The following is a 23,331-nucleotide window of genomic DNA, read 5'->3' as shown; positions in this document are numbered from 1 at the left end:
CCTCTTTGGTCATCACAGGGCTTCTGCCTGCTTTGGTGGGTCCTTGGAGCCACACACAAGGACCCTTAAATTATTAACACTCTGTGCCAAGCACTGTGCCTAGTGCCATATATCACCACTTCATTGAACCCTCCCAACAGCTCTTTGCAGTAGAATTTTGATCTCCCCTCCTCTGAGTATGTAGATGAGGGAACTGAGGCTCAGAGATGTGAACTTGCTCAAGGTTACACAGCTATTAAAGGGCACATGGGATTCGAACCCAGAGCCCACACACTGACCGCCCCCCTCCGCCAAGCCTGACAGCGCTGTGGGCATCTAAGCTGTAACAGCCCTTCCTGATCCTCCTCCTGAGTGCGCACTTAGTGGTGAGGGGACAGGAAGTGTTGGCGCCTGGGGCTGGTGTTAGCTCTAGCTGCTGTTCTTTGTACCAGGACATTGGCCGAGTCCAGGGATTTAATGCTGTCCCCTGCAGGAAGTCCTCCAGCCAGAGCTGGCACACACTGCCCTGATGATCACACACCTGGAGCAGGGGCTTGGGTAAACTGGGCAGGAGGTGACTGGGGCACAGGGCTAGGTGGGGGCACCCCCTGGTATGGACTTAATTTTGCCAGCCTGACTAGTCACCATTTCCAACATGGGAGACCCCACGAACTAGAAGGACATACTGGAGGCCAGTCCTGTGGCCCCACGGACCTTCTCCCTCCTGAAACTGGCTTCTGTCCCAAATGCACTGCTGGAGAACTGAGACTCCCAGGACCACAGACCTGCCCCTCCTCTCAGCACTCTCTATCCCTCCCCAGGTGGGAGCCATCTGAATCCCCCCTTCCCCCACACAAACAGGAGGCCCACAGGAGCCCCCCAAACCAGGTTCCAATTGCAGTTCTGCCGCTTATCAGTGGGGAGAACTTGGGAAAACACAGCAACTCCCAAGGCTTCAGTTTCCTTATCTCTGTGTGTGGATGATGGTAGAGGTGTAATAAAGATTAAATTAAAAAGTACATAGACATTCCCTAGCACCTAGTACCTGGTAAACAATCCATGTGATTCTTTTCCCACTAGAATGTGAATTTCATAAAGAAAGAGACCAGGTCTTTCTTGTTGGTGATGTAGCCTCTGTGCCTTGCACAGCACCTGGCTTATACCAGGTGCATGTTAAATATTTGGTGAATGAGTGAGTGAATAGATGGGTAGAAGGATGGGTGGATGCATGGATGCATGGATGGATGGATGGATGGATGGATGGATGGGTGGATGGGTGGATGGATGGAGAAGTGGGTGCTTAGATGGGGCATTCTTATACATAGTGGCACCCATACTGTGGAGACAGAGAGGATCCCAGCTTCCAGTTGTCCTGCCCTCCAGCATGCCACTGGCCCCCTGACCAGAACTTTCTCCCCACACAGGTATTCCAAAGTTAAGGATTTGCTGAAGGACCTGGATGAACTAATGGAAGCAGTCCTGGAGAGGATTCTAGCTCCTGAGCAAAGCCATGACAATGACACATGGGCTCTGAACTTCACCCTCTGGAATTACACGCCCCTGGTCCTGATTGACGAGCGGAACCCCCACCACCCAGTGGTTCTCGACCTCTTTGGGAGTAACCACAATGGCTCAGCAAGCAGCAGCCCAGCCCCAGGGAAAAGCTGCAATGCCCAGGGCTGCAAAGTGGCCATGAGACTCGTAAGTGGCCCCGGGCAATGTCAAGCAGTGGGCCCTGTGCACTGACGCCACCAGAGTTTCTTTCCTTTGATAATGTGGGTCTTGCTTGGGGTGAGGCTGGCTGGGAGCCAGTGCCTGTTTTGCATTTGCAGGACTCTTTTTAAAAAATAGAAATAGCTGCTACATTAGTCAAGACTCTTCTAGATGCAAGTGACCCTGTTCAACCTAGTTTAGGTGAAAATATAATTAATTGGCTCACATAAATGAAAAGTCCGGTAATATGTTGGATTCAGGAATGGCTGGATCCAGATGCTCAAATGCTATTATCAAGACTTTCTCACCATCCCTTGGTTCAGCCTTTCTCTCTGTTGACCTCCCTCTCTGGCAGACTCTCTGCAGGTGGAAGCCCCTAGTAGTGCCAGACGTACACAACCCTAAATCAGCAACTTCAGCAGGTTGTTCCTTCCCAATAGCCCCAGCCTAAGTCCTGGGACACATTCACCAGGTCACATGCTCACCCCTGAACCAGTGGCCATGGGCTAGAGAAGAGTCTCTGTTGATTGGTCAGTCCTGGATCATGTGCCCTGGAGCTGGGAGTGATGTCGACTTGTCAGACCACATGGACTGAGCTAGGGGGACAGGTGATTCCTGAAGGAGGCACCAACTCACTGTTACCAAAAGATAGGGGCATGAATATCGGACAGGTGGAAGAACATGGCTGTGCAGTCCAGCCATGAAAAAATGCCCTGCCCTGCCCTGCCCTGGGAGGTGGGATGCCGTGAGTGCTGGAGACTGCAGGTGGGGAGAGCTCCGTAATATTGCAGATCCCTGGGCCCCACTCCTGGAGAACCTGGGCAGGCAGGTCTGGGCCTGGAGCCTAGGAATCTGCATTATTCACAGGCTCCCTGGTGCTTCTGATGATCAACCTGGGTTGGGGACCCCGGTGGGGGCAAACACTCCGTCATGCCTTGCAGGCCCACCCATGCAAGTTTATGACTTTCACATGGCGGGGGTGGGAGAGGGGGGGACAAGGGGAGACACAGAGGGGCGTCTGCTGCTGTTACTTCTTACTTAACCTCCCCTGGTTCCTTCACCTGTGAGATGAGGATAACAATACCTGCCTCAGGGTGCTCATGAGAACTGGCTGGGGTAACGGAGGGAAAGCGCTGAGAACAGAGCTGGCACAAAATGTGCCTCCTTATCTCCCCAAGGGGAGGAGGGAGGGCTCCAGGTATGCCCGGGCCTGAGGCACTTTCCATGGGAAAAGGGTTTTCTTCTAAGGACGTGCCCAGACCCCACGGCCAGCCCGGCCTCTTGGGGAGGGCTGTCTAAAAACGTAAGGAGGAGGTTCCAGAGGAAAGGTCCGCTGTGAGGACCGGTGGCAGCAGATTGGCCGCGGAGTGCCAGGGCAAGCGTGTCTTACGTCTGGGCCATGGGCTGGGCTGCGCAGTGGGCCGGCTGTGGTGAAGGGAAAGGGGGACCCCTGCACCCCTCGGCAGGCTTAGGCTGGCCAGGCACGTGTCCCTTCCAGAGTGGTGGGGAAGAGAGTTTCGTGAGCCTCGAGCCTCCTTGTGGCTCACACCCCCTCGAGGACAGCGGCATCTGGAGGTCGTGGGAGGGGGCCAGGCCTGCCCCTTCTGGGAGGAAGGGAGTCGGGGTCTGTGCCTGGCCTTGGGGTGAGTCTACATATATGGGGGGAGCGGGGACTGAAAAGGGTGTGCCTGCTGAGACCACGGCATCCGGTGTCAGAAAGTGGGCCTCTGTGTACTTCTGTACCTGTGGCCATGTGTGTGGTGTGTGCCTGCCCATCATAATCGTGTATCTGGGGTGGGGCTGGTGGCCGTGCAGTTTGAGGCCTGGTGTCTGTGACCTCGTGCGGCCAGGTGTGGGGTGGAGGCCCCTGAGCCGGAATGAGCAAGTGTCGACACGTTGCCTGCCGGCCCACCCACTGGCAGAGCACACCCCCTCCCCAGCGGCCTCCCCCTCACGGGAACCCTCTCGACCTCTGCAGTGCAACCTCAATGGGACTGTGTGCACCTTCCGGAACTTCACCAGTGCCACTCAGGCTGTGACCGAGTGGTACCTCCTGCAGGCCACCAACATCTTCTCGCAGATACCGCACCCGCAGCTGATGGAGATGGGCTACCCCGCTGAGAGGATGATCCTGGCCTGCCTGTTCGGGGCTGAGCCCTGCAACCACAGGTGAGAGGCCAGACGGCCAGGGTTCAAATCCCCGCTCTGCCACCTACCGGCACCTCTGGGTACGGCAGCACAATTTGCCTCGCCTCCGGGGCTTCAGCTGGGTTTCCTGGGAGCAGAGCCAGAGCTCCTGATGCAGGATGCATTGAAGGCATCGCTTCAGGAAAAAGATCTTAAGGAAGAAGGAAAAGGCTAAGCAAGTCTAGCCACGGCCTGACAGGGGCTTGAGGGGAGGACATAAACTGCACCACACAGCTGTCCTCCCTGAACAAGGGGGCCACTTTTTGTCCCCCTCATCAGTCACTCACTGGGCAGAAGTTCGGGGTGGGGTCTCATCAGCGAGGGCAGTTCACTGGAGAAAGGGCAGCCGGCAGCTGTTAACCCCCAAGCCTCCACTGCCCTCGGTTTTCTCATCTCTAAAATGGGGACGGTGCTCGTACCTACCTCACAGAGGTCTTGTGAAGAGTGAATTGAGTTGGCTCCTGTCAACACCTAGAACAGGGCTAGGTAAGGCTCTGTGGTAAATATTATCTTCCGTAACAGCCCGGAATGTTCCAACGGAGATAGAGCGCAGGTAAGTTAGAAAGTCTGGGTCTTCTTACACTAGGTCCACAGATTCCCACCTGCTTCGCCTCTCCAGCTTCTAAGCACCAAACCCTAGGCCACCCTTTGGGGCTCCCACATGTCCTGTTTCCAAGAGTGCCTCTGTATTCTCGCCTGGGCTTCAAATTCTTTGCAGAAAGGGGCTTTTTGTGAGCCCCGCTGGCTCCGGGCCTGGCAGGTTCAGGTCCCAGCTTCCTAGCCTCGCCTCGTGTCCCTTGGACATGCCTCAACCCAGGTGTCAACTCATAAACCTTTCCTGAACCTCTACTGAGAACCCGCTGGAAGCTGGGACCCACTATCCCTGCCCCCACCCCCAAAACACACCGACTCACATGGGCTGGCATTTTGCACTGAATGTCAAGGAATTCAAGACCCATCAAGCAGGGCCAACCAGCATATACGGCCCCTTTGTGTGACTTGGGGAAAGGAGCTCCCTACAGGCGAAGAATTACACCTGCTGATGGGACAGGCCTTGAGGAGGGGGTGGGGGTCACTGCTTGGCTAGCTGGTTGCAGACTGGATTTCAGCCCCGCTCACTTGGCCAGGAGACTTCACGTGGGGCACGCCTGCCCTCCAATATTTGGGAGCCCTGCCCATAAGGCTGGGGATCTCCATCAGACTAGCGTCACGGAGCAAATTCATCTCTACCCGCAGCTAAGAGACAGAGATGGAATATTGTAATTTCAAATATATGGCGCAGTGCACAATAAGAATATGCCTGGAGGGAAGAGTCAGGTGGAAAACAGATCTGCAAGGATCTGCTGGAATCTACTGTCAAACCCTGGTACTGAATATGCATGCTTCTCCCCATTTTACCAATGAGGCACAGGGAGACAGGAGAGATTAAAGGTACCTGCACAAAGGCCCAAGGCTGGTAGATATCAGGCCCGGGCCCTGGAGCTCCAGTCACTGTCCTAGCTGTGCTCTCTCTAACACCCCTCTTCCCTCCAGTGGAGGGGAACCCCCACCTCTGGGCCAGAAGCGCTGGGGCTGCGAGATGCCTCTCTGGGTACAGAGCATAATCAGAAGCAAACAGTGGGCTCACACAGTGGAGACCGGGAGCACAGCCCCGAGCAGGAGGGAAACCGGCCACACCCTGAGCACTCTCTTGACCCTGAGCTGCATCTGGCCAAGACACTTTCTTGGGAACACTGTGTCCCCAAGTGGCGGCTCTCCCTCCAGAACCCGGCTTAGCTGGTTTGCCCCACACGGCTCCTCCCCTGTGGCCAGGGCCCTGATCCCACCCAGGATTTCTGCCTCCACAGTGCCCGCCCAAGGCTCTTCCCTCCCGGCCCTCGCCCATGTCGCGCCCCCTACCTGGGGCGTCTTTCCCCCTGCCCACCTTCAGCTGGGCGACCTCCTCCTCAGCCTTGCAGTCTCTGCCCAGCCTCAGCCTCCTCCCTAATCCAGCCCCACCCACCCCCAAGAGTGAATGAATTGTTGCTCCTCCCTGCTTATCATCTCTCTGAGGCCCTTATCACCAAATATAATTTATCCAGCAAATATTTACTGAGTGTCTGTCCACCGTGTGGAGAGAGAGCGGGAGCTGCAGCAGCAGCCATTTGTTGAGAGTTACTGAATGTTACAGCACGGGAAGCATCTAACCCACACCTCAGCCCTCTAGGGTGGAGCTATGTATGATCTCCGTGTTACAGATGGGGAAGGCGAGGCACAGAGGGGCGAAGTAACTTCTCCAAGCTCGCCAGCTATTCGCATCAGAGCCACAGTTCAAGTCTGAGCAGTCTGGTTGCCGTGCCTGTGGTCTTGGCCTCTAAGTTCTTCTCTGTCAAAGACAGACAAGGTCACAGCCCTGGTTGGGCTGACATTCTAATACCTGGGGCAGCTGAGAAGCAAGTAAATAGAGGGTCATTTCAGATAGGGATGAGTGCTGTGAGGTATAAACTGGGGCAATGATGGGAAGTCGCAGGGTAGAAAAGCACCTTTGCTTGGGAGGTCAGGAGATGTCAAAGCAGATGGAAGCTAAATGTCAGTTATTTGAAGAGCTGGTGAAAGAACATTCCAGTCAGAAGGAACAGTGTGTGCAGAGGCCTGGAGTTTGGAAACATCTTGGAGTGTCGCTAGAGGGTAGCAATCAAGAGAGAAGGCTAAAGTAGGGGGTTTGCATTTTATTCTGGGAGCAGAGGAGCCATTCTATGTGCTAAGCGGAGGTGAGTTTATGAAATTGCCCTGACTGCTGTGCAGGAGGAAGGCTGAAAAGGGAGCAGGCATGGAAGCTGAGGCTCCTGCAGGGATCGAGGCGTGGGATGCTGGTGGCTGGGACCAGGTGGGAGCTTTAGAGATGGGGAAAAGGGGACAGACTAGAGATGCATTTCAGACTGCTCTGTGTGCCCACCAGACTGCAAGCTAGAAAGGCAGGACTCTGTTTCATTTTGGTTTTGCTAGCCCCGTGCCTGCCTCCGTGTTTGCTGAGTGAAGAAATGTGATCCCATTTCACGGTTGAGGAAACCAAAGATGGAGCGGGCAACTCAAATGGTCAAACAGGGGCAGAGCCAAGTGTGGCTGCCATAACAGATTTCACATCTAGAACCATCTCCTGCTAAAGACACGGACTAGCTTCCATATCTGAAAACAGGGAAATGTCTGACTTCATGGGTTACTTTGAGGATTAAATGTAATCATGTACACAGAAATATCCATCATGAGCATAGCACATAAAAGTTCCTCAATAAATGTTTGTTGCAGAATATACAATGACAATACTGCATTTCAGCTGACTTTGTTGCAGAATATATAATAACAATACTGCATTTCAGTTGACTTTGTTGCAGCATTTGATGCAGGTACATCCTTCCTGTTTTCAATGAATTAAAAAAACAGATAAAACATCAAAAGGTTATGCATTCCAGGAGAATGATATATTCACCCTACTCTCAAATATTTGGAAAACTGATAGATTGATAGATGGATATAGAATGATACAGCAAATGGGGCAAAGGGTTAAAATCAGTGGGTCTGTTGGGAGTTCTATGTATGAGTGTTGTATTATTTTTGTAACTGTCTTGTGAGTTTGAAATTATTTCAAAATAAAAAGTTTATGAAAAAAACCACCAAAGACACTTTTTAAAACTATTTATTATGAAGACCTGAGAACATACAGAAACACAGAACTCACATGGACCCAGCTCCAGCAGCTGTCACTCCTGGCCAGGCCTGCCCCACTGGCATCCCCACCTCTTTCCCTCCCAGTTATTCTTTGACAGATCCCAGCCATCATATTCTTTCATCCATAAATATTTCAGAATATGTCCATAAGAGATAGATTTTTTTTAACATAATCACATACCATTATGCCACTTGAAAAAAATTAGCAATAATCCCTCAATATCATCAGTGACCCAGTAATCTTTGTACTCATAAATGTCCTTTTTTGTTTACTTGTTTAAGTCAGGATCCAATTAAGGTCCACATGTTCTGATTTTAACCAGTCTTTCAAGTTCTTTTAATCTAGACTCCTTGCCCTCTCTCACAATTTATTTGTTGGCAAATAACAGGTTATCTATCCTGTCAAGTTTCTCCAGTCTGGATTAAGATGATTTACCTTCTGTGGTATCTTCTTTTTTTCCCCAATAGACTTTATTTTTAGAGCAGTTATAGATTTACAGAAAAATTATGCCCAAAGTAGAGTTCCCATATACTGCTCCCCCACCCCCACCCCAACACACACACACACACACACACACACACACACAGAGTTTTCCCTATTATTAACAGTTTGATTAGTACGGTACATTTGTTACAATTGATGAACCAATATTATTAGAATTACATGATTAGCTAAAGGTCATAGTGTACACTAGGGTTCACTGTGTTGTACAGCTCTATGAAGGTGGTTGTTTTTTTTTTTACTTTTTATTGTGGTAACATATAAAACATAAAATTTCCCATTTTATCCACCTGCCCATATACACTTGAGTGGTGTTAATTCACTCAGTATTGTGCAACCATCACCACCATCCAGTACCAAAACTTTTCCAGCTCTGTGGTGTCTTAATGTGTTCCTCTGTCTCTAGTATTTCCTGTTAATGGTAGCCAGAGCTTGAGGCTGGATTGGATTTCGTCTGATTTTTTTTTTTCCCCAAGACCATTTACTAGGTGGCTTATGCTCTACCATCAGGAGACACAAAATGTCTGGCCACTGTTGATCCTCATTGATGAAATCCATTCATTCAGTAGGGATTACAAAATGATGAAATTCTAATTGTGCCATCCGTTCTTCATTAATTAGCTGGGTCAAACCAAAACTCATTTTAACAGATCAATTACAAGGGAAAAAAATTTTTTAAGGGGAGATCCCACGATTAAAACACATCAAACAATCACAACCTGTTAACATTATTTGGATCCTGATTTAAACAAATAAATTGTAAAAACAAAATTGGCTTTTATGATAAAACTTGAACTGAATATTTAATAATATTAAAGAATTTTTGTTAATTATTTTAAGTGTGCTTATAGTGTTTTTAAGAGTTCTTGCTTTTAGAGATACATAAAGACATGTTTATGAATGAGTTTTGCTTCAAAACAGTATGGGACAGGGAGTGGATGGGTGAGTTACAGGGGATGGTTGTTGAAGCTGGTAACGATGGGCTTTGCTTCTACTTTTTAATTTTTGACATTTTCCATAGCAAACATTAAAACAAAATTGAATTCTTTGATACAGCATTCTCATGGAAACATTTTTATTTCCTGTTGAATTATTTCCTTACGAAATACCGGAACTTGAAAGGCTTCATCCTGCATCAACTTCTTTTTTTTCCTCTCCTTTCCCTCTCCCCCCGGCCCAGTTGTCTGCTCTGTATCCATTTGCTGTGTGTTCTCCTGTGACCGCTTCTATCCTTATTAGCAGCACGGGAATCTGTGTCTCTTTTTGCTGCATCATCTTGTGTAATCTCTCCGTGTGTGTGGCACTATTCCTGGGCAGGCTGCACTTTCTTTCGCGCTGGGCGGCTCCCCTTACGGGGCGCACTCCTTGCACATGGGGTTCCCCTATGTGGGGAAACCCCTGCATGGCAGGGCACTCCTTGCGTCAAGGAGGCCCAGGGTTTGAACCGCGGACCTCCCATGTGGTAGACGGACACCCTAACCACTGGGCCAAGTCCGTGCCCCTCCCACATCAACTTGAAGTTCTCTTTTCCTCAGCTTCTGCTTCCACCCTTTCCTGAAATCTTTCTTCTCAGTCCACTTCCCCTCATGGTCTGAGTTCCCAAAGTTTCCTGGCCCACCTCGCTGGATTCCGCTTGCTCCTTTGAGCACACCCTGTCTGGAGCCGCCCTCTTTCTTAGTGGACTATGTATATGAGCCATACTGAAATGTCAAGGAAACTTCTTTCATAATCCCTGACTAAGCCAGAGAGCTGGAGCTCCAACCCCAGCGACCCCCTCCCCCGCCTCTCCCAAGAGAGTCTGGGAATCTCCTCTCTGGGCTGCCGCAGGTCCTGGCTTCCGCACCAGGTGGGGACACAGACAGCACGCCCCGTTGCTCACCTCTCCCTTCCTGAGCCTCTCTCTGCAGTAAGCAGAGGGCAGGGAGTAGGGCGCAGCAGTCTGCTCCCCTCCACAGGGCTCCTGGGAGTAGCCCATCAGGAAGGCAGGCTGGAGGCGGCATCGGCTGGGTGGGCCTGCTCTCCAGTGGATGGTGTTTCTCTTAGGAACTTCACAACCATCTTCCACCCTGTTTATGGCAACTGCTACATCTTCAACTGGGGCATGAAGGAGAAGGCCCTCCCCTCGGCCAACCCGGGAGCTGAGTTTGGTAAGTCTGGGCTCCTGCTGGGGCCAGAGCCCTGTGGCTTTAAACTCCCCACCACATCATGCTGAAAGACAACAAGGGCCAGCCAGTGCAGAGAGCAGCAGCCATCACCGAGCCTCTGCTTAGTGCCAGAGGAGGCTGGGCCAGAGACTGTCTCATAACTTTCTGGAGTAGGGACTATGGTGCCCATTTTGCTGATGTGCTAAGTAAGGATTACCCTAATGCCTGGGTTGAATCTGAGCTCCATCGCTTACTCACTAGACCATCCTGAGTCAAGATTTCACTTCTTGAAGCTTTAGTCTCCTCATTTGGCAAATAGTATACCCAAAATAGTATAGACCTCTTCGAACTATTGTGACATGATTTGGGTAAACTGCTTAGTACAGTGCTTGGCAAGTAGTAAGTGCTCAACAGATGCTGGATATTCTGAGAAATTTTTTAATCACTTGCCCCAAATCACACAGATAATATGTGGCAGAGCTCTTGCTCTTAGCTGCCCTGCTATACAGTTCTTGGATACATAATCGCAGACTCAGAAAGATATATAGAAAGAGAGAGGGAAGGAGAGAGGGAGGTGGAGAGTGCGAAAGGGGGAGAGCACACAAAGGAGTAAAGAGAAGAAAGTGGGGAGGGAACAACAGATGCCAGTTCTCTCCAGGCCAAGCACTGACCTGTTTGCTTTGGAAAGTCTGGCAAACTGTGGCTGGTTGTGGCTACTGGCCTGTGAGCCTGGCACAAGTGGGAAGCAAATCTTTCCTCCACATTCCAGATTCTGGCCTCCCCAGCAACCAAAAATTCTTGTCATTCCATGGCCAACAGGGTTGCTGGCCAGCCAGGAAGGGAAGGGGAGGGTTGACCACCTTTCACCAGCCCCTGGGCTCCTGCAAAGACAGATGTGCTGGTCTACTCACCCTACAGAGGCAGGTGATTAGGTTTTAGGAACCCAGCTGCCTGCATTAGAACCCCAGCTCCACCGCTTACTCCGGGTGACCTCAGACAAGGTACCTCACCACTCTGTGCCTGGGTTTCCTTAATCTGTAAAATGGGGATATATAATAGGACCTACGTCAGGTGGCTCTTGCGAGCAGTGAGATGATTTATAAGGCGTTCAACACGTAGAGAGCTTTCCATCAACATTAGCCCTTCTTGCCCTCACCAGATGGGCTTGCTCTCCAAAAGGAGAGCCCTAATATCCACCCAGCAGAAATATGGTGCATCACACTTTGGGCCTGTTCCCTCCCTTGAGAAGGGAATAGTCTAAGGTAAATCCATAGAGAAAGTAGATAAGTGGTTGCCAGGGGCTGGGGGTGGAAGGGGCAGAATGGGAAGTGACTGCTGCTTGGGTAAGGGATCTCCTGTGGGGATGAGGAAAATGTTTGGGAACTAGATAGAGATAATGGCTGCACGACATCATGGATATTCTCGACACCACTGAATGTTCATTTTTAAATTTTCAATCTTATGTGCTTCACTTCAACTTTAAAAACTAATGAATTAATAATTTTAAAAAGGGGATAGTTGAGTGTGGAGGGAAAATAGATAACAAAAGAATTACACAGGTGAGGCAGGTACTTAGAAGAAAAGTTCTAGGGCTAGGACAGCATCTAACAAAGATCCCGAGAGCTGGACCAGGTAGTGAGGAGTGGCTCCTGGAAGGAATGCTTGGGCCGAGAACTGCAGGAAGAACAGGAATTATCTAGGTGAAGGGTAAGTGTAGGGACAGCACTCCTGAGTGAAGGAACATGCATTTGCAAAGAGGGAGGGAATGGAGGCCAGTGGGCAGCAGTGGAGAGAATGAGACCATGTGTGGTGTGAGGTGGGTGAGGGTGGAGGGGCCGGGCCTGGCCGTGCTGTGCCTCCCAGGTCCCATGCAGGGAAAATGTCCCTCTACCTGCCATGGGGAAAAAAGATAATGGAAGGCAAGAGGAGCCCATGCAGGAGGCTATGCCAGATTTGATGGTATATGGACTGCGAAAGTGGCCTTGGAGAAGGCAAGAAGTATTAGGGTTCTGGGTTTCGCTGAGTGGAGCCAGCTTCCCTGGCAGGCCCCAGGGGGCCCCTGGGCTGGAGCAGCCTGGGACAGGTGAGTGGTAGGTTTCCCCTCAGCCCCTGGAGGCGCGCTCAGGAAGCCCTCACCTGCCTTCCCTCAGGTCTGAAGTTGATTCTGGACATAGACCAGGAGGACTACGTACCCTTCCTCACATCCACGGCCGGGGCTCTACTGTTGCTTCACGAGCAGAGGTCATACCCCTTCATCAAAGACCAGGGCATCTACGCCATGGCGGGGACCGAGACGTCCATCGGGGTGCTCGTGGTACAGCTTGGGCCCAAGGGCAGCCCGAGGGGGACTGAGGGTGGAAGCCCACCTGCCCAGGGTCAGACCGCTGTGGCCTGCCCTAGGCCTGGCCCGCTCTCACTGTCCTCTCCCGCTTCGCCTCTGGCTGGAGCATGCCCTGGGGGCCACCACGTCCTGGAGGAAGATGTGTGTCCCCCGGCGCCCCCTCTGGCACCTGCCTGTTCCTACATGCTCTCCTCTGGCCATGTTTGGTGCCTTCAGGAGCTAACAGGGAGGGAGGTACAGTGGGGACTTCCTAGGGCTCCCCAGGGGGCCCCACAAGCCACCCATTTGGATGCAGGACAAGCTGGAACGCATGGGCCAGCCATACAGCCAGTGCACCATGAACGGATCCGATGTCCCCGTCCAAAACCTCTACAGTGACTACAACACCACCTACTCCATCCAGGTGAGAAGGCGCGCTGGCCTGTGGCCCTGGGCCTCCCCCTCCCCCTCCCCCCGGCCTCAAGCAGGCCTGGGCCTCTGGTCCCTGGGAGAGCTGGCCCTGGCACAGTGGCTCTGCTGACTTTCATAGGTGGCCTGAGGGCACCACTGGAACTGTGGAAACAGTACAGCCCCTGGGTTGTGGCCAGGGCCCAGGGCTGCCACCTCATTTGGCAGGCGTGCCCTTGGTCAGCCTAGGATTATAGGGCCCTCACTCTGAGGACTCCAAGAAAAACAAAGTAAGAGCCGACATTATTGACCTTAGGTGTGAGATGCAGTATCAAGGGCTCCACAGGACATCACCCCTGTGAGGCAATAAGACCAATGAAAGCCACATGTATAGGGCTTAGCACCTGCTAGGCAGGCAGATTTCAAGTGCTTTACATATATTAACTCATTTAATCCTCACAACAACCCTAACGTGTAGATACTATTATTAATTCTATTTTCGGAAAGAGGAAATTGAAACCTACAATCCCCAGCCCTGACGGCCTTATCATTTTACCCTGGAAGTTCCTCTTTGTGTCTGGCTTCTGTCTTCCTTGCTGCAGGTGGGGGCTTCCCTCTTGTCCTGATCTCCATGTCTGAGAAACCAAGCGTAGTGTGGTTTTCTCATCTGCCTTAGGCACAGGAAACTGGCCCTCCCCAGTGCCTGCCCACCTGCCCCAGCCAGCATGCCTCACCCCACACTCTGACTCGTGGGTTTGGCTGCTTCCTGTCTGCAGGGGCTCCTGCCTGCCATGGAGAACTCTAGGAATCTTCTGAGCCTCTGTAGGGAGAGAGAGACAGGGAGATGAGCATGGAGGAGGCTGTAGAGGCACCCAGACTCAGCCCTAGAGACTTCATCCCCAAAAAGCCTCAGTCCTAGCTACTTCCGGTATGGTAGCAAGGACCTGGCCCCGGCCAGGTGCTCTGCCCTCCCCCTTCCCCGACCAGGAGCACAGGGCCGGCAGAGGATTCTTACTTCCCAGATAAACAGCCGAAATCTAGAAGAATGAAAACACACACCCAAAGGCAAAGCTCCTGGCCTGACCTTACTGCCTCCCGGGGCGCCAGTTCTGGCCCCTACTTCCTGCCCTTGGGGCACCCAGAGACCTGTCCCAGAGAAAAGAAGGACCCGACTTGTCAGTCTGGGAAGGGGCACGCAGTGAGAAGGAGCCGGGCGGATGTGGATTCAGTCACCCTGCAAGAGCCAAGCACTCAGGGAAGCCTCTGCAGTCAGCACCTCCCATCCTCTCTCCTCAGCCCTGAGCACTCCAAGATTAGGCTTCTACTGCTTCCACTAAGGAAGGAGCACAGAGGCCTGTCCTCTGCAGGGCAGCCTCCTGAAAGAGCTCTTTAAGCGTTAGCTTTATTCTTTGGGGCAGCGGCTCATCACCGGAAGAGGCAGGGCCGGGAGGTCACCTCTGCTGGCCCCCAGCTCCTTTGGCATATGCCTCTGCCTCTTGGGGCTCCTTCCCCCTCATCACCAGTCAGGACTGAGCCCTCTCCCTGTCCCCTCCGGCTCCTGCCCCAGGCCTGTCTTCGCTCCTGCTTCCAAGAACACATGATCCGGAACTGTAACTGTGGCCACTACCTGTACCCACTGCCCCACGGGAAGAAATACTGCAACAACCAGGATTTCCCAGACTGGGGTGAGTGGGGGCCACAGGCATTGGAGCCCTAGCCAGCTGGGGCTGCCATCCTGTCCCCAAAGGCTCGGTGCCCTAAGCAGGGCCCAAGGATGCCCGAGGGACTCTCCACAGCCTCACAGGCCATGGCATCTTCCCTCCCTAGCCCCCTGCCCAGGCCTTCTTTCCACAGGAGCCAGAGCTCCCCTCCACTCCGTGAATCCAGGAGGTGGATGCTTGGAATGGGTACATGTGGGAGTGATCTATAAAAGGCTTTGCACCTAGCCCAGCAAATGCCTGCGAGTGTCCGAGTGTGGACGGGCATTTCTGTGCTGGTGCCTGTGGCAATGCGCGGCTAGACAGGCTTCCCGTGTTCCCATTTGTGTACCTTGGTCTCTGTGCACGCGCACACACGCAGTGGGGTGTGTTAGCCTCAGCGTCTATGTCCCTATCTGTGTGTGCTCACTGGGCCTGTGGGGCCAGCAGGACGGTGGCTTCCAAGGGCTTGACCCGAAGCCTCAGAAGCAGAAGCCCCTCTAGGCTCGCACAGAGCTGGGGACCAGGCCTGGAAGCCCTGGTGACCTCAAGTCCAAATGCTAATGGATAACGCCCAGGGCAGGAGGGGGTCCTGCTACGCCTTAAAGCCAACACAGTATATGGATGAAAAGGGAAAACTTTATTGCTTCCAGCCACTCACCTCTATGTGACCCCATGACCACATTGCCTGGGCAGGAGTGACAAGCAAAGGGCAGGTTGCTCTGACCCCTGCTGAGCTGGGCCTAGGTCAGGAGGTGGCCGGGGTGAAATGGCTGGAGACAAGGGAGCTTGAACTGAGGACAACACCTTCCCCTCCCATCCAACCACAAACCTCGGGTTGCCAGGGCTTTGGGTACTGGGCCTTTCTCCCATTCCCCGTGTGGCACCTGGGCTTGGAGGGGGTGAAGGGGGTACCTGGACCTTCCCCTGCAAAGTGTTGCCACCCGCCTCTCTCCTCCTCAGCCTCCTGCTACTCAGCCCTGCGGATGGACGTGATCCAGAGGGAGACCTGCATCGGCATGTGCAAGGAGTCCTGCAAGTGAGTGGGAGCACGAGAGGGCCAGGCCTGGGGCCGGCAGGGGTGGGGAGGGGGCACTGCGCACAGGCACGGCAGCAGGCCTGCTTCTCTTTTCCAGCGACACGCAGTACAAGATGACCATCTCCATGGCCGACTGGCCTTCTGAATCCTCTGAGGTGAGTCCAGGGTCGGGGGGTGCAGGGAACGACACACTCCTGGCCTCCCATTTTTGGGCTGGGGACAGGTCTGGACATAAGGCTGCAGTCGTTTGGAACTTAGGAGAGGGTGTCTCATAACTCCCTCCTTCTTTTCTTCCCTACCCTCCTGTACCAATATTCCACCAGCTAGGGTCACGACAGTGGACAAGACAGACCTCGTCCCTGCCCTCCTGGAGCTTCCGTTCTAGTTGGGAGGACAGACAAAATACATAAACATCAATAAGAGAATTGCAAAGTGTGATAATGGCTGCCAAGGAAATAAACAGCATGAGGAGACAGAGTGGGAGAAACCACTTTCATTGCAGTTGACAGGGAAGGCTTCTCTGAAAGGGGGAATTTGGCTCAAACCTAAAGGATGTGACTGAGGCAGCCATGGGCACCCTCCTCCCCATTCTGACACGTGGTCCCCAGAGGGCTCTAGGAAGCTAGAGGGCCTTCATTCAAGACATAAAACCCAGGGGTGATGCCTTGTTTTTGGAGTCAGAGAACTCATCTCAGTTATAGTCAATAAGTCTCTTCACTGACATTACTTCAATAATAATGGTAGCTACCAATTATTAGGTACCAATTTTTACATATGCACCTTCTTCATATGCTTTATGTTTGTTATGTTCAGTACTCACAACACACGGGGGTCCACCTCCCTGTACCTCAGGGGCCATGGCTAGGAGGGGGTGCTGCAGTCACCATATTTTTTGAGCTGCCTTGTTTTCCAGGACTGGATTTTCCACATCCTGTCTGAGGAACGGGACCAAAAGACCAACCTCACCGTGAGCAGGTGAGCCTGGAGTCTGGGCACAGCTGGGGAAGGTGGAGAAGGGAGAAGCAATGGAGAGTCGGGGGAGCACCGGGAGTAAGGCCAGCCCAGGGGACTCACAGCCTGTCCCCTCCTAAAGGAGGAGCCTGTTTTCCAATTGTCACTCTTCCATCCACCCCGTCATCCCTCCCTCGTCCTCCCACCCATCCACCCTACCCACCTCCAGTCACCCATCCATTCACCACAAACACACTGAGCACCTGCAAACAAGATCCATACTATCAGGAACTTCAAGAATAGAGAGGACAGAGACATGCAAACAGGCTTGTGGGGATGAGAGTAGCACAAGCCCCTTCCTTTGGGAGCCCAGCAGGGAAGAGGCCTCAGTTGGCTTGAGACACCAGGGAGGGCCACAGAGCAGGAGTGGCTCTTGAGCTCACTCTCCAAGTGGAGGAGGAACTGTTCAGACAATCAGGGGAGGCAAAGATGTCCAGGCAAAGGAGCTGGCTTGGACAACGGGCTGGATCCAGGGCATCACCCTTCTCTGCCCTAGGCCCTGGTAAAGGCTCCTGGCTTAGCAGCTCATGACAGACTGCCATCCTGGGGGTGGGGAAAGGGCAGCTCAGTGCTGAGCCTTGGGGTGGCCAAAGGCCAGAGTTTCCTTTAGGAAACTGGCAGGGATGGGATTGAGACAGGGGCCCAAGAGACACCCTCTATGGCCCCAACACCCAGACGCGGCTGGGAAGGGTTCCAGAGCGTCAGGTTCTTGCTTGGACAGCAAGGGGGCATGTGGAGGGTGGGGGTGGCCCCTCGGCTGCCTTTGCTCTGCATGTGCATGTGCAGAGGGGCCAGGGAAGGGGGTCAGGGTCCCAGCCCGTCTTGCTGCCTCCTCAGGAAGGGAATTGTCAAGCTCAACATCTATTTCCAAGAATTCAATTATCGCACCATTGCAGAATCGGCGGCGCATAACGTGAGTTGGGGAGGCTCAGGACATCACGGCCCAGTCCCTGGGGGTGGGGAGGGTCCTGAGTCCAATAGAGGGATTAGGAGGACCCCAAATGATTTTCCTGGGCAGAGCCAGCCACCCCTTCCCCCTGCACACCCAACAACGCACCTCACAGGCAGCCCCGAGGCTAGCCTTGAGGCCCTCAGCTTCCTGCTCCCCGTAGGTGGTCTGGCTGCTCTCAAACCTGGGTGGCCAGTTTGGCTTCTGGATGGGGGGCTCAGTGCTGTGCCTCATCGAGTTCGGCGAGATCATCATCGACTTCCTGTGGATCACCATCATCAAGCTGGTGGCCTTTGCCAAGAGCCTGCGGCAGAGGCGGGCCCAGGCCCGCTTCGCTGGCCCGCCGCCCACCGTGGCCGAGCTGGTGGAGGCCCACACCAACTTCAGCTTCCAGCCCGACGACGTGGCCAGCCCCCGCCCCGACACCATCGCGGCTTACCCCGAGGGGCAGACCCTGCCCATCCCAGGCACCCCGCCCCCCAACTACGACTCCCTGCGTCTGCAGCCGCTGGACGTCATTGAGTCTGACAGTGAGGGTGACGCTATCTAGACCTTGCCCCAGGCAGCCCAGTAATTCGGGACTGTGGAGCCGGACACGGCTCCAGGCTCTGTTCTTGGTGTCCTCTCCAAAAGGCTGGGACAGTGAGCTTCCAAGTGAGAGCCCTTGACCCTCTGTTCACCTACAGAGAGGCCAGCCCCAGCAAGGATTCCAGGGGTTCATGGTGCTCTTGCCCACATACCCAACCGGTCCTGATCCTTGGCCGGGGATGTCCCCAGCCAGGCTCCAGAGACCCCTAGAAGAGCCACCTGCAGGAACAGGAACAGGCCACTACCCAAAGGCCTCCCTTGCTGTCCATTCCTTCTGTGTCTTGGCCAAGCCCTGTGGATGGGCTTGGTGAGGGCAGGGTTGTGGAGAGCAGGACAAGCAGCAGGCATGGGGCCCCGAGCAAGTGGCCCAGATTTTAGAAGATAAAAGTAGCTCTGTCTTGCTGGCATACTCTGATGCTGCTCTGTGGATGGGAAAGCGTCCATACTGGCCTGAGAGCAAAGGCCACGCCAAGGAAAGGTCAAGGAGCAGCTTCTTCATATGATTTTTAAAGTTCCTATCAAGTTGTCCCTGATGCAAGGGCCTTATGCCTTTTTCAGTGCCACCCACCAACTTCTTTTAGTTGAAAGAGAGGGAAAAAGAGAGAAGGGGCTCAAGTAGCTGAAATGTCTCTCCATTTCTCTCTCTCACCCCTTCTCTCAGCTTTCCCACGTTGTAGCAAACAAAGGCCATCTGCAACCCAAACTCCCTTCCCTCCAGTTTAGTAAACATCTTGTCAGGGCTGGTGTAATACACAAACTGGCTGGCTGAAACAACAGGAATTTGTTGCCTCCATTTTGGAGGCACTGTGTCCAAAATCAAGGTGTCAGCAGTATCATGCTCTTTCTGAAGCCCAACAGCTCAGTCTCTGCCTCTGCCACGTGGCTGTCTCCTCCTGTGTCCAGATTTCCACTGCTTGTTAGGGCTAAGGCCCACCCGGCTCAGTTTGGCCTGTTCTTAACTAATGACATCTTTAAAGATTCTACTTATAAATGGGTTCACATCCACAGGACCAGGGGTTAGGATCTGAACATGTCTCCATGGGAGACAAGATTCAATCCATAAAAATCTCTTCCCCAATTGTCACAGCCAAATTCCAGGCTGACACTCACTGGTCACTGATCAGGTAGCCTGTCTGTCTCTGAACCAATCACTGTGGCCAGCTGGAGAGGCTACTCAGGCTAGTCAGACCTGAATTCCCCTGTCCATATCTGAAACCAGTGTGGTCCCCACCAGAAGAATCGTATCGACTGGGGGGAGCATAATTCCTAGGGTTGCCAGATAAAATACAAATCACCCTGTTAAATTAGAATTTCAAATAAACAGCAAATACTTTTCCAGTATAACTATATCCATGCAATATTTGGAACATATTATACCAATAAATCTTTCATTTTAATAATTACCTGGGCATCTTGTATTTTTTAACTGGGCATCTCATCTTTTTATTTGCTAAACTTGGCAATCCTAGTAACTCCCCAAAGAGAGCCAGGGGAGCTGTTACCAAAGAAAAATGGATCTGGTGGTGCAGACAGCTGTCATCTGCCAGAATTCCCTTCCCTCACCCCCTCACCCCCTACCTTGAGTGATGAAGGAATGGCCCTGGCTTTAAAACCTCACAATTCTTCCAGAATCTACCCCATACCCATTTATAAAGTCATCCCCACATTTTTTATATTTGCAATAGCAACACCCCACTCCTGGTCAAAATCAGTTTTAGTCTGGTAGGCTGCTGAAAGCAATATATCAGAAATGGGTTGACTTTTACAATGGAGATTTATTAGCTTACAGGCTCACAGTTCCAAGTTTGAGAAAAATGTCCAAGTCAAGGCATTATCAGGCAATGTTTACTCTCCAAATACCAGCTGCCAGTACTCATGAACTCTTCTGTACCATGGCAAGGCACACGGTGGCACTTGCTAGTCTCTCCTTTCTCTTCTGGGTTTCATTCCTTCAGCTTCTGGTTTCCCTGGCACGCGCACATGCTCTCTCTCTCTCTCTCTCTTTCAATTACATTATTTTATAAAGGATTCCAGTAAGAGGATTAAGACACATACCCCCAGGCCACACCTTACTTAAGTATACTAATCGAAAGGCCCTTAACTGAAGTAACTTCATCAAAAGGCCCTACTTACAATAGGTTTACACCCACAGGAATAGATTAGCTGTAAGAACATGATTTTCTGGGGTCCATATAGTAGCTTCAAACCATCATGCTGGCCTCCCCCAAAGTAGCAGTTGTGATAAGAGGGGGCTCCACAGACTCACAGCCACTCCAGTCAAAGGCAGCACTGTGAGAGCTGAGTGGGGAGAGCCTGGGGATGGCCGAATTTCCCATACTCCAGAGCCCTGGGCTACTGCCCAGTCCTCAGAGCCTGGCTAGCCAACTAGGCTAGGTCACAATTCTTGGTAGTTACCTGACTCACAACTACAGCTGGCTACTATGACTAATTCTATCAGTATTGTTCTTATTATTGTCACCACATTCACTATATATCATCTGTTGTTGTCATTCTTAATAAATAATGGCTATGGGAACCATGCCAAATAAGTCTTACTTCATTTAATTCTCATAAGACTCAGAGAGATGAAGTAAGGTAACCAAAATCACTATTCTAGCAAGTGACAAAGCTGAGACCCCCAGATTTACCCTCTTGGTGTCCTGATGCCAATGATCATAACAATACCAGTTCCTTAAAGGAGCTCCTCTTGTCTCATCTGACACTATGGAGTAAGCAGAACAATAATTATTACCTAGCTCCTTTTGCAACTCTTTTGGTCACAAGCCAATTTAAGCTGGCTTACACTAAAAAAGAAATTTATTGGCTCTTACACTAGAAGTTCAGGGATTTCAGCCATGGATGTAACCAAGGGTTCAATTGGATCTTGGTTTTCTCCAGATCTTGGCATTATTCTCTTTTGTATTGACTTCCTCTCAAACAGGTCTAGCCATGTGCTACTTTTCCCAACATCCTCCTACAACTACAGTTCCAATCCCTTGGTTCAGCAACCCCAATGGGAAGAGAGCTCCTTCTTCACAGGTCCCAGCCAAAGCTCCAAGATTGAGGTTCATTTTGGATCACATGCTCATTCTGACAGAGGTGGAGATGCTCACTGGCCAACTCTGAGGGTACATTTCAGGGACAGACCCTTACAGATTCCCATGAGAGGTTCTGTTCAGAGACATTTGGGAGCAGGAATGGGAAGGAATGCACCCAGATGTGTGAGTGTGGGACCAGCCCATAGATGAGCATCAGCCTGCCTCCCTGAAAGTTAAGGGTGAGGGTCTCTCGCAGGAGGATAGTCATTATCCTGAGGCTCACCCTCTACCCCAAAAGACATCGTCTTATAGGAGGACCAAAAATTATGCGGCATCAGATTTTTTTTTTTTTAGGAGGTACTAGGGATTGAACTCAGGACCTCATACATGTGAAGCAGATGCTCAACCATTGAACTGCACCTGCTCCACCTCAGAATTTTTTAACATTAATGGGAGGAGCAGGCATGATTTTCTCTCACCGTCTTGCCCACTCCTTTTGTAGCTCTGGCCTCCTATTTTCACAAAGCCCAGGGCACAGGCTATTGCCCATCTCTAAAAGCAGGCTTTGACTCAGGCAGACAGGCATTCCTCTCTCCTTCTGCATCTAAAAGAGGTACTGATCTGTTCCACACCCTAGTATCCCATCAGACTTTCAGGGCTGAAAAACTAGCCTGGCGGACCCTCTTACCATCTCACAGTAAATCTACCCCTACATTGCCCCCAACCACCATCGCCCCTCCTTTTTGCTTATGCCTGTGGTTCTTGACAGCTGGTCCCTTGAACTGCATCACCTGGGGACTTTAGAAATGCACATTCTCAAGCCCCATCCCAGATCTACTGAACCAGAAAATCTGGGTGAAGCCCAGTAGTCTGGGTTTTAACAAGCCTTCCAGGGGCTCGAATTAGAGGAAGCACTATTCCAGGCTTGCAGCCTGAACAGACAGTCCCACATCTGGAGAAGCGAGGGGCCCATGAACACAGCAGCAGTTATGCCCTCCAGGAATGATGCTCTAGGCTGTGGGCCAGGGGGAAAGCAGGCTGAAGATGCTCAAGGGGACCAGCCTCCCAAGCCTCAGGGAGAAGGATGGGAAATCAAAAGGGCAGCTGGCACTCAGAAATAGGATTAGAAATAAAGATGAATTCCACCCCAAATAACCTAGAAAATGGCATTCTGTCATTTCCACCTCTTCTCCAAAAGGGAAGGGAAGTTACAAGATGCTGGAGAGCCAAAAATTTAACATTATGGTCCCTACTGTTCAGATGAGGAAATGAGGCTCAAAGAGGTGAGAGTGACTTTCCTCAGTTCACACATTGAGGAGGTGGCAATGTTGGGAATCAGGCCCAAGCCTGCCTCCCTCCAAATCCTGCTGGTGCTTGCAGACACTGACACAAAAGTTTCACAGAGAGGTTTTACCTTCTAGGTTTCTGGCTCTCCCTTCTTCAAGGCTGAAGCCAGGCTCGACTCTTGCCAGGGACAAACTGTGATCCACCACACAAGAAACCAAAATATTTTTCTTGGTTCAGGTCCCCAGTGGATGCTCTGTCAGGGCCAGTCAAACTGGTTCCAAGGCTGTGAGGACAGAATGTGTGGGAACCCCTCAGATAGGAGGTGGCAGGACCCTTGCTTGGGGGCTGTTTCTGGAGAGCATGAGCCACCCAGACGCCTGGGTCAGGGGTCCTGCACGGTACAGTCAAGGGGGCAGGCTCTGCTCTAAATCCCAGCCCTGCCCCGAGGGACTAAGTGGCTTGGCCAAGTTCCATAAACCCCTGCAAACCTGTTTCTATGTGTGTAAAAGAGGGTTAGGTTAGCCCCTAAGGCATCTGAGGCCATCCAAGTGAGATGGTACAGAGAGAAGCTTAGCCAAGCCCTAGGAAGGTACCAAGTGTTCTATTTCAACCAGTGGTGTGTTGGCATTCCCTCTCCTTCCCTGCAGCAATGGGCCTAGCCCAGGCAATAAATCCGAGGTGATTTTACCCCTTAGATACAGTTCTGGAGACAGTTTTGGTTGTCACACCTAGAGGACTCCTGCTGCTCTGGAGGACAGAAGTGG

General features: G+C 52.0%; 2 protein-coding genes across 4 annotated transcripts in view; one reads left to right on the top strand and one right to left on the bottom strand.

Annotated features, from left to right (window-relative positions):
* SCNN1B (sodium channel epithelial 1 subunit beta) overlaps positions 1-19,645 on the top strand; it is a 67,219-nt gene extending 47,574 nt beyond the window's left edge. Inside the window, exons 3-13 of one of the 2 annotated variants that reach the window (XM_058286278.2) lie at positions 1,404-1,680; positions 3,671-3,861; positions 10,130-10,233; positions 12,381-12,544; positions 12,867-12,974; positions 14,526-14,643; positions 15,619-15,694; positions 15,792-15,849; positions 16,608-16,669; positions 17,543-17,618; positions 17,818-19,645. In XM_058286278.2, coding sequence (XP_058142261.1) covers positions 1,404-1,680; positions 3,671-3,861; positions 10,130-10,233; positions 12,381-12,544; positions 12,867-12,974; positions 14,526-14,643; positions 15,619-15,694; positions 15,792-15,849; positions 16,608-16,669; positions 17,543-17,618; positions 17,818-18,204 — 1,621 coding nt within the window. In that variant the 3' untranslated portion in view covers positions 18,205-19,645. The remainder of the gene's footprint in view (positions 1-1,403; positions 1,681-3,670; positions 3,862-10,129; positions 10,234-12,380; positions 12,545-12,866; positions 12,975-14,525; positions 14,644-15,618; positions 15,695-15,791; positions 15,850-16,607; positions 16,670-17,542; positions 17,619-17,817) is intronic. The other variant, XM_071211248.1, reaches the window with a different exon arrangement.
* Positions 19,646-19,997: 352 nt separating this feature from the next.
* COG7 (component of oligomeric golgi complex 7) overlaps positions 19,998-23,331 on the bottom strand; it is a 119,621-nt gene continuing 116,287 nt past the window's right edge. For both annotated transcript variants that reach the window (XM_023587493.2, XM_058286276.2), the window contains one exon: positions 19,998-22,850. In XM_023587493.2, coding sequence (XP_023443261.1) covers positions 22,834-22,850 — 17 coding nt within the window. In that variant the 3' untranslated portion in view covers positions 19,998-22,833. The remainder of the gene's footprint in view (positions 22,851-23,331) is intronic.

This window comes from Dasypus novemcinctus, chromosome 23 (genome assembly GCF_030445035.2).
Source record: "Dasypus novemcinctus isolate mDasNov1 chromosome 23, mDasNov1.1.hap2, whole genome shotgun sequence".
Classification (NCBI taxonomy): Eukaryota; Metazoa; Chordata; class Mammalia; order Cingulata; family Dasypodidae; genus Dasypus; species Dasypus novemcinctus.
Note: the sequence above shows the minus strand (reverse complement) of the source record. Positions and strands in the feature narration are given on the sequence as shown.